This window comes from Corvus cornix, chromosome 20 (genome assembly GCF_000738735.6).
Source record: "Corvus cornix cornix isolate S_Up_H32 chromosome 20, ASM73873v5, whole genome shotgun sequence".
Taxonomy (NCBI): Eukaryota; Metazoa; Chordata; class Aves; order Passeriformes; family Corvidae; genus Corvus; species Corvus cornix.
The window spans coordinates 7633291-7646270 of record NC_046349.1 but is presented as its reverse complement, the minus strand read 5'-3'; the positions used below and the strand labels follow the sequence as shown (position 1 = coordinate 7646270).

General features: G+C 41.8%; 1 protein-coding gene across 1 annotated transcript; it reads right to left on the bottom strand.

Annotated features, from left to right (window-relative positions):
• Positions 1-190: 190 nt before the first annotated feature.
• Positions 191-12965, bottom strand: RAD21L1 (RAD21 cohesin complex component like 1). The gene is made up of 13 exons (XM_010396934.4): positions 11801-12965; positions 11530-11659; positions 9942-10041; positions 8870-8976; positions 8308-8493; positions 7566-7667; positions 6471-6581; positions 5248-5477; positions 4297-4399; positions 3450-3589; positions 2681-2761; positions 2046-2123; positions 191-1284 (listed from the first exon to the last, which is right to left on the bottom strand). Exons 1-13 carry the CDS (start codon positions 11942-11944, stop codon positions 1093-1095), a joined length of 1704 nt encoding a protein of 567 aa, XP_010395236.1. The 5' UTR covers positions 11945-12965; the 3' UTR covers positions 191-1092.
• Positions 12966-12980: the final 15 nt, after the last annotated feature.

The following is a 12980-nucleotide window of genomic DNA, read 5'->3' as shown; positions in this document are numbered from 1 at the left end:
CTGAACCCTGTGGGACAGGAACCACACACATTAGTGGGCCCAGAGACACGGGGGTGTCACTGAGGTGAGTGAACACCTGAAAGTCAGGTGACAATATCACCCATCCTTTCCAATTTCAAGTAAAATCACCAAGTCCCTGACCCTGAGATGAACCCACAGGATTTGATCCTTCAGAAGAAACACCAACAAGCAAAGGAAACATCTGATTTTTATTGATTCCACATGAAGGGACAGTGATGTCCCCACAGCACCGAAGCAGCTGAATGGAGCACAACCATCCCTGTGGCACAGGTGGTAGGCAGCTGGAAACCAAGAGCTTCAGAAAATGACAGTAAAAGGGATAAAGTTTATCCAAAATTAGATAAAAATGCAATGACTTAATAATATTTCAGTTAACATCCATTTTTTAAATAGGTCTACACATGAATAAAGGTGTTAATAAGTTAAAAAGCTCTGTGAAATCTGAAATTGCAGAATTTCTAGGAAATCGAATTTCTTGCTGCAGCTTCTGGACTCTTCTAAGACCAGTGTAACCTCTGCCTGCCTGAACATGCAAAAGCAACACTGGAGACAGCACCCTGCTAGATCTTAAAATATGAAATACTGAACATTCTTTGACAGGAATAATTTTAAATAGTCTAAATTTTTTTGCTACAGAGAGTTAACAGATGACTCTTACTGATGGTATTAGAGAATTAACAGACACAAGCCTTGTCAAAAATAATTTAAGCTCCAAAGGTAGTCTCTGAGAAAGGTTTTGAAGGACTTTTTAATAAAAGCCTTTCAAGGACTTTTATAAAATTCCTTTAAGGACTTTCATAAAATCCTTCACAGTGCAAATCTCTTATGCAGAATATATATTTTAGTGGTATTTTATTAACATATTATATAACTATCATATAACTCATCATGTAACTATAAATATCAATAATAAGCCCTGTAGTCATCACCTAGGGCAGGACCCCTGTGCAAGCCATTACTGGGTGGTATAAAGGATGGGGAGCTCTGCTCAGCTCCCACAGTTTGACAAGACATTTCATCTTTTTCCAGGAAAACTATTTGCTGGAAAATGCAACCTAAGCTTTGATCAGTTTATCTGATCTTGTCAAACATGAGCCCAGCAGTGGCTGTGAGGTCAGCGAAGGGCTCATGCTGCCTCAGCTCAAGGACCAGCTGCTTCTTCAGCACCAGAAAGATGTAAAATGTGGCTGCAGCTTCTTTCCGGTTGTTTTTCCGGCAGAGCTCCCGAAAACTGAAGGAACACACACCTGATCTCTTCAACTGCTGCAAGAGGAAATGAGAAATCAGTCAGGTCAGCTTCCCCACTGGTAACACTGGAGCCCATGGAATCCAAACAGAAAGCACTGCATAGAGGGAATATCTCTGCCTGAATGCCTCAGATAGGATCCAATCTCCATAGAATCATAGCGGCACACGCTGGTTTGGGCTCAAGGGACCTTAAAGACCATCTCATTCCCCCACCCTGGACACTTTCAACTAGAAAAGGTTGAAGGTCCAAGCCCCATCCAGCCTGGCCTTGAATGCTTCCAGGGGTGGGGAGTCCACAACCTCTCTGGGTATCTTCCATCTGTGTTTATAGAAGTGGCTCTTAACATTTTAATGCCATAATAGTGTTGGTACCTACATGTGTAACTAAAATCTACAATTCCACCAAATCCCACATCATGTCTTGTGATTAGGAAAAATAAATACCCTTGAGCAATTCTTTGGTTTCAGAGTTATCTCTTGTTTTTTAAAGCCTATACTCAGGTGTAAATAATTATTTATTATTTGGACTGAACCTTTGAAATACGTTCAAAAAAAAGAGCATTCAGAAAATTCTAGTGATTCCAGCAGCTGTGGAAAGGAACACCACACATCAAGCACGCAGAATCCTGATTTTCCACAGAAATATTAAAAAAACCACATGCTGCAAGTGAAAGGCAGAGACACAATGGACAGTAGAAGGAAGACCTTTTCTGATATGATCCAGCTGAAATCAACACCAGCTTTTGGTATCTAATAACAAAATCCAGCACTGGTACCTGTAAAGTTTTTTGTAGCCGAAGAGTTCTTTTGCCCCATCTTATTTCTTCACTGTCTTTCCTGGTCCTTGTTTGCTCCTTGAGAGGAAGTAAACAGAAGGTTAGTCAGGGTGTGTAAAAGGCACACACCATGAGAAAAAGAACAGGAGTTCCAGCCTGACTGAAAATCCAGCCGGAGCTGGGCATCTGGATGGCCAAACTCAGGGAATCTGGTGCCTCTGACACCTCTGTGCTCACACAAGGTTTTGTGAAACAGAGGAAAGAATGGTACCATGTGCTTTCTGCTACAGTGGCAGCTCAGGTGCAACAGGCCATGGACATGGTCCCAGTGAGGCAGCTCCACAGCCAGGTACTGCTCTGCAGGACTGGCATTCTGACAGGATTTGTACTGGGCAGGGGCTTAAAGAGATGTTCAAATATTTGGCTTGGGATTTTGGGCTTAACCTCTGAAGTCTGCAGCTGACTGCCCTGGTTTCAGAGTGTCTGAGCATCAGAGCCAGCAGGTCTGGAAATGGTTTCGTTCTCACAGGAAGCAAAACTCACTGTAAGATCATTATGAGATGTTTGTTTGTTTTTTTTTAAGAAACAGGGTTCTCTTCTGAAAAAATCCAGGGCCATCAGCTTAGGACACACACCTTTGGCACCTCCACCTGCTGTGCTTCAGCTTCTTGACCCAGGGAATTTTTTGAGCTCTCAGAGAAAGCTGCTCCATCCTCCTGTGAGCATGAAAAAGACAATCACTAGGCTGACCATTTATGCACACATTGCAATTCTCTTTACACAGTTCTGTTCAAAGAATTTATTGTAATGAAGTTTTCCAAAATGAGTTAATAGCTGCTATTTCCACCGTGTCCTTCCTGATACAGGGAAGGACCTTGCTGTAGGATTTATCCTACAGCTGAATCTACACCTATTCACAGAGCACACATTTTCCACTGCCATTAGGTCCAATTTTCTCACTTTTCAACATTAATGATCCTCATATTCTCTAAAGAATGCCCTTCAGCATAAGTGAAGATGGAAGAGATAGGTAATTTGTTATTGCTTAAGTACTTCCTCAATATGAGACGCAAAATCTAAGTTTTATCCTATATAAAGATTATATTTATCTCTTCGGTACAATATTTCATATTTAATATTAAGCTCTCATTTATACTTCGTGATTAGATTGTAATCTATACTGATTAATAGACATTTTAATTCATCATTCATTCATTGATTGTGAGAGTTTACCAAGTAATTATAAATAAACTTGCATCACACAAGCTACTTAATGCTTTCTTAACTGGTTTTAGCATCCTTTCCAAACATTAGTAATTTCTTAATATGTTTTAAATGGAACCTTAGCAAAAAGTGGCACCAATAGACACACTTAGGTCTCTAAAACTGAGGAAAACTGCTCACTATAATTTCACCACAGTTCTCATTGGTTTCATTCCTGTCATTCTGTGATGTCAACATAAAGGAATCATTTCTAATTTTTCTCTCAGTCTCAGAATGAGCTGGCTCCTTCAGGTAACTTGGCTCTTCTACTGGTAGCATCTCTGTATTAATAGAAAACCAAGGTTGAAGAGGTAATTATTGTGAATCACTGTCCTTAAAAAAACCCCACTGAAACCCAAAAATCACACCCAAATTCACAGTCTTTGAGAGAAAGAGCCAGAGTGAGGAAATACTGAAGAAACATCATTCCCAACAGGAGCATGGAAGAAGAACCTTCCAAGGGAGGTTTTCCTTTTCTGAAAGTTGACCTTTATGGACTCACAGGAGGTTTGTTAATTAATTTCTGAGGCAGGTTAGGTTCCCAGCAGAGCAAAGGAGTGAAAGTGGATACATCCTTCTCAGAAGATCTAAAATGGAACATTTCTTCTTGCCTGATATTAACCAAAACGCATCTTCCAGATAGAACTATTTACATTAATTTGGAAATTTGGAGAGCAGTTTCATTAAGCTTAGAATAAGTGGGAAGCTTTTTTAAAAAATTGTATTAAAAAAATGCCACAAACAACACTACCCAAATCTGCAGTTTCAGAGACAATTAGAGAAACCAAAGGTGAAATCAAAAATATCTCCTTATGCCACAAGGCAGAAAAGCCTTGGATTTAATTTAATTTCTAAGAAACAAAAGAACAGCAAAGTAGTAATTTGTAGAATACTGCACACAAACACCATGCATGTGTCTCTCAAACATTATGTAGAATAGAAAATACTTTCTAACAGCTAATTCTGCACAACAGAATTAAAATATTACCTGTAGTATCTTGCTCTTTTCTAATTTCTTTCATTTCAGACATCCTCTGTATTCCATTTGCTCTCATCTTACATCTGTCACTCTTGAAGCATTTTTCAAACAACTGAAAATAATTATTTTTTCTGTGTTTGCTTTCAGAATATCTTGTCAGATTATTTGCAAACATCAACACAAAGATATGAATATGAGCTGTATATTAATGACTGCAACCCAGAATTTCAGTATTTTAATTAGGTCACTCTGAAAATCTGCAATTTTTTTTTTGTTTTTAAGTAATAGCCTTCGGCATCTCCAACATGAATTCTATCAAAAAAACATCTTAGGAGCAGCTTGGATCATTTTTCATGAAGCCAGCCAGTGAGGAAGGATGAAAGAAAGAAACATCTGCAGTTTTCATCCTCTTAAAGAGGAAGTTGTAATTCTGCAGCTGGACTCTAAGTGGTGAAGCTGAGCTGCTGCAGTGAACCCTTCCAAATCCATTAGCAATATTCTAATAATAATATGCCTAATGTACCTTTAAAGTAAATATAAACAAAAGATGTCCCAAATTGATTACAAAGCGGAAACAAACCAGAAAACAATAAAACAAAGGAGAAAGTACAAAAGAAATGGGCAGAAATGTAAAAAGTTGTGTCTCAGTATAAGATCAGTCAGGTGCCAGTGTGTGAAATGAATTATCAGCTCTCATGTTCCTTTTGTAGTGTTTCACTTGTTGAAGTGCAGGAGGTTAAGGCTGTGACCCCACAGAGGTTGAAGCAATTAGTGGTGAGCGTGCAAACCATGAGGCGTCCAGCTGACCTGTACTGCAGAGCAATGCTCAGCGCACACCTGCAGCCAGCGCCAAGTTTAGATCAAACTGAGTCTGCAAAACCTCTCTCAGTCAGATCCCAGCTCTGCAACAATCCCGGAACCTACACAGTGGCACAGACTCCACAAGGAACTGGTCTTTACCTTTTGCAGCTCAGTGTGACCCATGGGCTGTGATGCATGGGACAGGAGTATATCCACACCTCCCAACTCCTTCCACATCATCGTTTTCTTGGTTGGGGGAGCGAGGTCCAGCGTGGCCAGGAGGTCTGTGCAGTTGGTGAGCTGCTTGTAAATGGTGTTGCAGCTGAGCTCCTTCTCTACATCCACCAGCAACTTCCTCTTTCTTTGTTTTTTTTTCCTTGGGGTGACAGCTACATAAAGCAAGTATTAATAACAAGTCTTAAGGTCTATTCCTAGCACATTAAGCACACAAAAAAAAGCCCTGTGAATCAAGCCGGCTGCCGACCTTCCAAACACCACTCAGACTTGAAAAATCAAAGTACAAGTCCACAGGCCATTCCTTCAAAAGTTTCCGTAAAGTTTTCACTCTTTGTACTCTTGTACAGGAAATACCCATGTATTTAATTGTGGAAGACAAGTGACTATTGTAATAAAGAAAACAGGAACAGGAGAACTTAATGAGAACACATGATAGAGCAACAAGACTGAATAAGCTGTCTTTAATCCATCAGGAAGTGCTCCAGGAACTTCTGATGCACTCATTACCTCATAATTAATATCTGTATTTGTCAGTTTAATCCGTTAGCAATTTAATCAAGATGTAAACACAAAAGAAAGACACAGATTGGTTATATAGCCATAACTTCCTGGATAGTTTTTGGGCAGGATGGAAAATTCCAATATTGTAAATGCTGCTGTCAACATAAGCTTGTTTATTCATAAACAGCCACCAACGTGATAGGGGACATTTAGACACAGAGGAAATGTAATACTCTGCACCTTGGATCTTGTTAAAAGTTCACAAACCAATGTTTTCCAAAGGCTTGAAAGTTTTAAGATTGTTATTTTAAATACAAAAATCACTGATGTGTCACTGGCTATTAAAGTTATTCAAGTGAATCTTCAGTACCACCCCTGAGGCCAGGCTTAAAATGCTACCAGAGCTGAAGAGCAACAAAACTTGACTTGGTACATGGAAGAAACTACAAGCAGAAATTTGGGCAGCTGAGATAAATAACCTGACACTGGATTTGTATAATATTTACCATAAAATGGAACTCTGACAGCAGGAGCAGATGAAATCTAAGGTGGGAATAATCTATTTTGCAAGTGTTTTCACTACTAAGAAGAAAACCAAACATAGTTAATGCAAACATTCAGCGAGAAACTGATCAGCTTCTGACCTGTATCATCAACTGGCTCAAGCACAAATCCTTCTTCTTTGAACAAAAGGATTGTCTCACTCATTGTGTGATCTACGTCCTTAACGGTGGTGTCGGCGCAGTTGGACTCAACTGCAAGAAAACCCAGCAAATAACCCAAATTAAAAAAAAAATCACAATATGGACTAATTTCTCAATCACATGGCAGAGAATGATACCAGACAAAAATGGTGAGAAATAGGAAACTGTGGTTTTGTTTAAAATCTCAATTACGTTCACCAGTTCCTGCTCATACTCTGCCCTGCACACTTCCCTTCACTGATCCCAGAATGACCAGGCCATAGTAGAGACCAAAGAACTGATCTGGAGAAAAACCCACACAACAGAAAGTGTTCAGGGGGAAAGGTGTTTAGTTTTAATCCCTATCTGTTTCCAGTTCCAGGCAAGTGCATGCAGTGTGGACATTTCTGTCAAGAGAAAAGGAACAGGTAGCACCAGCAATAGCACAAGGAGAGGCAAGAGCCACTCTACCCCTTTAAAGCTGCTCCAGAAATCTCTGTTTTAAACTAACACTGTGATGGGGGAGTAAGGATTTAAGATAGCAAAAAATTCTCAGAAACAGTTATCAAAGCTTAATTGCTTTCATGAACATCAAACCAAAAGAAGATTAACACCATCTTTATGAGCTACTTAAGTGTCATTTGTCGCAGAAGTATGAAACCAGAAATAGAAGCACAGGATTGTTTCTGTTGGAAGAGACCTTTTAAGCTCTCGCTGGGAAAGTTCACAGTTACAGGACAGCCTTATTTGGGTTTCTTTCCCCCTCAAAAGGGACATCACACTGTGAGCAGCAGGGTGGACCAACAGCATATCCAACAGGATGTCACATGAAGGTGTTTCTAAGCAATGTTAGGTTACAAATTTGGAATCCCTATATCAAAAAAAATTATCTGAAAATGGTGGATGAAGCAGTTTAGAAAAAAAAGCAAAATAAATGAAGAAAGGAAAAAGGCACAGGATACTACAAAAAGCTGAATGTGAGTGACATTAGGCATTAACACAGGAACAGAGGGAACAGAGGGCTTATGTGAGATGGAGCAGACACTGCAAACTCACTGGCTGTGCTGTTCTCTGGCAGATCTTGTGACAAAGGACGTGCTTCCTCCACATCAAGAATGTCTTTATCTAGGACATTTTCCTCATCCCTCAACAGGATTTCTTAAATACAAAACACATAATTTTAATCATTCTAAGCCTTAGTAGTCATGAAATAGCCTGATACAGCCTAATGTTACTCAAGGTTAATACTCTGCAAAGAAAGAGCAAGCTCAGCTTCCGCAGATGGCCGTCAGTGGTACGGCTGTCTGCAACAGCACAAAAAGGAGGGGATTAGTCCCAAGTTTGAGATTTCCACCTTTTTTTTTTTTTTTTTTTTTTTTTTTTGGAAAATTATGGCCTTGATAGTGTTAAAATGTATAAATCTGTAAGGTTTTCATAAATACTCTAAGCCATAACGATGTAGAAGCTATTTGGCTGCCTTTGTTATTACAACAGTAAGGATAAAAATGCTGCACTGTTTCACCTTTAAAAATAGAAATGAAATTGTTAAACATTAAGCATAATTTTAATGCCCTTAATTCTAAAATTATGAAATACAGCCTTTAAACCAATTTCACTTGGCAGTGTCTAAGTGATCATAGATTTAGTGACAAGTAGAAAAAAAATGAAATATGAAAACAAGAAATAACATAGCATTTATGTTTGAAAGCAATCACTTTGGTACTGTCTTGACTGTTTTCCTGGAAGAATAAAAATATTTGGAAAGGAACTGATTCTGTTTGCCTGTGGCAAACCCTACCAATCATATCTGCAGCATCATCCTCATCCCCAAAATGGTCATCCTGGAAGCAGTAAACGTCTCCGTGCAGCACAGATTTGTCTCCGCTGGTGCTGGCTGAATTGGGATCAGCCACCAGGCTGTTACTGCTCATCAGGACACTGCCCTCAAAGAAGTTCTGTCTCCTCAGTGCATCTGCTTCTTCATCTGAGGGAACACACAATTCCTGATCCCTCATCTGTGTGAGTTTTGGAAACGCAGATTTATTAATTTCCTAATTTTTCAAGCAATTTTTAAAAGATTGCAAGACATCCCATGCCTCAAATGGAAGAAACAATAAACAATGTTATCTAATTTAGTAAAAGTAGGAAATTTTTGGTTTGGTTCTCAGTCTCTGACACTAAATTATATTGCTCACACAAAATTTTAAACCTAAGACAGCATGATAGGCCAATCAGCAAAAGCATGAAACAAATGCACAATTAATCACAGCTTTTTCACATGTGGAAAGGGCTCACATAAAAGTTTCACATAAAACACATTTCCCCTTATGAACTATTCCAAATTTCTCAACTTCTCTCACCAAAGTTTCTATCACAGAGAAGTATACTGCTTTCATAATTCTCTGTAAGTGTGATTTCTTCAGCTCTGCTCTGATTCAAGGTAAAATGTTCAGCAACATCAATGGCCCTGATGAAAAAATATTATAATAATATGGGGTGAACTGAAAATCATTGAGCATTCAGCTGAAACGTGAAAGCTTGTTTCTATGCAGCCTTCAATCCTGGCATTTTATCACAAGCCCCCATATTTTTCCACTCTTTTGCCAGTAAACTTGGGCTTACATGATTCTGTTCCCATCCAAGCCCTGGTATCTACCAGGCCCTTGTCAGAAGACAATTGATTGGTGAAACATCTTTTCAACCAAATGACACAACTCTTTGGGCAGGAAGAAAAGGCACCTTTACAGAATCAGCACACTGAGGCACTTGAATAAAGTGTATTATATTGCAGCTGTACTTCCAAAATAATAAACCCTTACTGATCCCATCAAAGCATAGTTATGAGGAGGTACAGAGCAACCCTCGGTGGAAATCTCTTGTCCTGGACCTTTGGGGCATCAGAGCAATCAGAAACATGACTTGGCCTCCTGCTTTTCATCAGTTTTCTACATTAATGCTGATTTGTGTCAGAAAAGTCTAAGAAATATGCTGGCTTTTTCTCAGGAGCCAGGCTGACTATTGCTGATAAAACACCCCAGCCCTGGAGAGCAGTGGAGCAGAAACAAAACGAAGTTACCCAGTGGAACAGTACAACACTGTGTGGTTACTGGCCACATCTTTCAGGATTAATACTAATTTTTATCTCTTCTCTTGAGGTTCAGAAAGCTGTTTGCATCCTTCACTCAGACAATTTAAAATCCTGAAGTCTAAGTTCAAGACATTATTTCATTGTGACGGTCTGTTGATTAAAGGACAGAGAAAAACTACCAAAGCCACAACGCCTGTGGCTGTAGCCTTGCAAAGCTCAGAATTTAGGAGAATTCAGTTATTAAATGGAAACAACCCAACCTGAGTCTCGATCAGATAACAGCAAGTATAGCTTTTACTTCGGAAAATACTAGAAGAGTGAATAAAAACTAGGGAAGCACTTACTTTACATCTGGTAGTGGTGCTTCAAAATCATGAAATTCTTCAGGTAATGTAATGGACTGATAAGCAGCCTCAAAGTTCTCTTCCGGAAGGTCAAGAAGCCCTGAAATAAACAGACAACATAACAAAATAAGTATCAATAAAATAAAAGTAGTGTTCTCCCAAGGAGGAATAATAAGCCTATAAACCTGTCAGGAGGGGCTGCTGCCATTCTAAATCACAGAAAGGTAAAGCTTAGGCACTCAAAAGCAGAATTTCAGTTGCCATGTCCTTAAGAAGATCTATTTTTTACAAACAGGTACAAAAGAGTCTGCTACAACAGGACCTGAAATATGCAAGTACTTGTGTTGGTGAACAGCTGCTTTAAGTCCCTGGAAGATTCTCACAGCTGACGTTTAGCCCAGAGTCTTTCACAGCACTGCAAATGAATCATTGTGTTTTCCTTTCCTCTGCTCTGTCTCCATAACACTGTTCTCCAGCATCAACTAATTATGTACTCAGACTGCAATTACTTGGGAATCAGAGAATCCTAGAAAAATTCAGGTGAGAAAGGATTTCTGAAGGTCATCCAACCCAACCTTTTGCTCAGAACGAGGTTAATTTCAAAATCAGATTGCTTTTGACTATTTCTGCTGATGGAGATTTCACAGCATCCCCAGACAACCTCTTTCAGCATTTTACCACTTCTGCTGAGATTTTTCTCCCTCCTTCTATCTAGCTGGCATCTCTGTTGCTGCAGTGGTGACTGTTCTGTCGTGTTCTTGACCTGTGTGGTGCTCTCCAAATTGCTGCAGGATCTATCTCCAAAATAGCTGCAAGTTGTGCCCAGCAGATTTCAGTTGGATATTAAGGAAAATTTCTTCACTGAAAGGGTTGTCAAGCCCTGGCACAGGCTGCCCAGGGTAGTGCTGGAGTCACCATCCCTGGAGGGACTTAAAAGACATGTGGTATTTGGGGACATGGCTTAGTGGTGGCCTTGGCAGTGCTGGGTGAACAGTTGGACTGGGTTTTGGACGGCTTTTCCAGCCTAAATGGTTCCGTGGATTCTATAATTTTGTGATCATATCCTTGAGAATAATGCAGAGTAATTATTCCCTATTCTGCAAGCAGACCAGGTCACAAAGCACATTAAAACTGGCAATAGACACTGGTGTTCTTAGGCTGTTTTAGACAACAGTGCCTCCCATTTGTTGCCTAAGTGTGACAAACAGAGCCCGTTGGAAAAGGATCCAGTCATCTCAGCTCCCTTCTCCCTGTCAACATGGCTAGAGCTCAAAACATGCTGTCAGGTCTGGCACTGACACTGTTAGACATGTTGTCGGTGTCATCAGAAATTAAATTAATTATCTAGCAATGGAGGCTGAACTCAAGCATCTTCTTATAAGCCCGCTTAAGATACTGCTCCTGTTAAGGGAGTCAAAGACCTGAAAACACACTAAATTAAGCCAGACTAAATATCAGCAGTAGGCACTAATACATTCTGTTTCCTTTGGGAGCAGTAATGTGTATTTAACAGAAATATCCAAAAATTAACTTTTAAAATGAGAGCTGTAAAGGACACAAATTGAAAAATGCTGAATTTTGTGTACACCTGGGCGAAAGGCTGTCTTCATTTTGGTCAGAGCTTCACTGCAGTCTGCCAAGAGGTACTTTGCTTTCCTGTGGTAAATCCGCACCACTCCCAGGAGTAAGTGTCCAGAGGTTCGCAGAGCTATAGCAAACTGTGAGGATTTAAAAAAAAAAAGTTATTCAGGACTTAGTATTTTTAGCAAAAATGTTAAGATATTACACAGAAGCAACAGAGAGACCAACACCTCCACCCCAGGACTCTCCAGGAGATGCCTCCTCATGCCACAGCCTACCTTTGGGGAGAGGATTTTTTGTACGGTGGCCTCTAAATTGCACTCAAAGATGTGTGCCTTGGTGAGCTTCTTCTCCCAGTGGGCAGCCAGCCAGATTTTGGCCAGTGGCCCCCGCTTGTTGATGAGCAAATGGACGTAGAACATGGTGCCTGGCCAAGTGTCTCAGGGCAGCCCTGACAAAATTCCCTGAGCTCTTCCCCTTCCAACAGGAGATGGGTCCTGGGGCACCAGGTGGGACTAGGGATTTAGTGGGATCTGAGGGGATGGGGGAACCAGTCGGGTGCTACGGGGAAGGGGGAATTTAGTGGGATCTGAGGGGATGGGGGGACACAACGAGGCACTGAAAGGGATGAGAGGATTTACTGGGATCAGAGGGGATAGGGGACCCAGGCAGATATTAAGGGGATGTGAGGATTTAGTGGGATCCAGAGGGGCTGGGATCACCCAGCTGGGTGCTGAGGGGATGGGAGAACCCTAAGAGCACTGAGGGGATGAAAGGATTTAGCGGGACCCTCAGAGGGCAGGGGGGGATTTGGCGGGACCCTTAGAGGATGGGTCAGAGGGGATTTAGTGGTGCCTGAGGGGACAGGGGGATCCAGGCAGGCCCTGAGGATTTAGCAAGACCTAAGGGCACTGAGGGGACAGGGAGATTTAGTGGGATCTGAGGGGACGGGGGGCCTGAGCAATGCCGGGGGGGGGGGTTGGATTTAGCAGGATCCTGAGGGATGGAGGGACACAGCCGGCAGCTGAAGGGCCCTAGAGGGGATGAGGGGGCCCAGCTCGGCTCTGCGCGGGTCGAGGGGGAATTAGCCGGGGCTGAGGGGGCTCGGCGGGGCGGGCAGACCCTCCTCGGGCCTCAGCCGCGGCTCAGCCGAGGGCGGGAAGGCGCCGCCCGGGGGTCCCACGCCGGTCCCGCCCTCGGAGCCGGTGCGGGGCAGCTCCGGCCGCAGTCCCTGCAGGGCCCGTGTCCACTCGCCACGGCTCCGCACAGCTCCGCACGGCTCCCGGACCTGCCGCTGTAAATGGCTCCCTGCTCCTTCCTGGGGCTCACCGGCAGTACCCACACATCCCCGGGAACACCCCTCATTTTAGCTTCATGAGAGTGGAAAGCAATCTCGCTCTCCTCCTCCATCTGTCCTCCTTCCTCTCCTCTCTTCCTTCCCCTCCTCCCCTTGTCTTC

Excerpts from the sequence above, each read along its gene's own strand:
- RAD21L1 (XM_010396934.4), bottom strand. The coding sequence starts at position 11,944 with ATGTTCTACGTCCATTTGCTCATCAACAAGCGGGGGCCACTGGCCAAA. Across the intron at positions 7,668-8,307 it reads TGATGCTGCAGATATGATTG|AAATCCTGTTGAGGGATGAG; the intron begins GTAGGGTTTGCC and ends TTTGTATTTAAG. Across the intron at positions 4,400-5,247 it reads GTCACACTGAGCTGCAAAAG|TTGTTTGAAAAATGCTTCAA; the intron begins GTAAAGACCAGT and ends AATTATTTTCAG.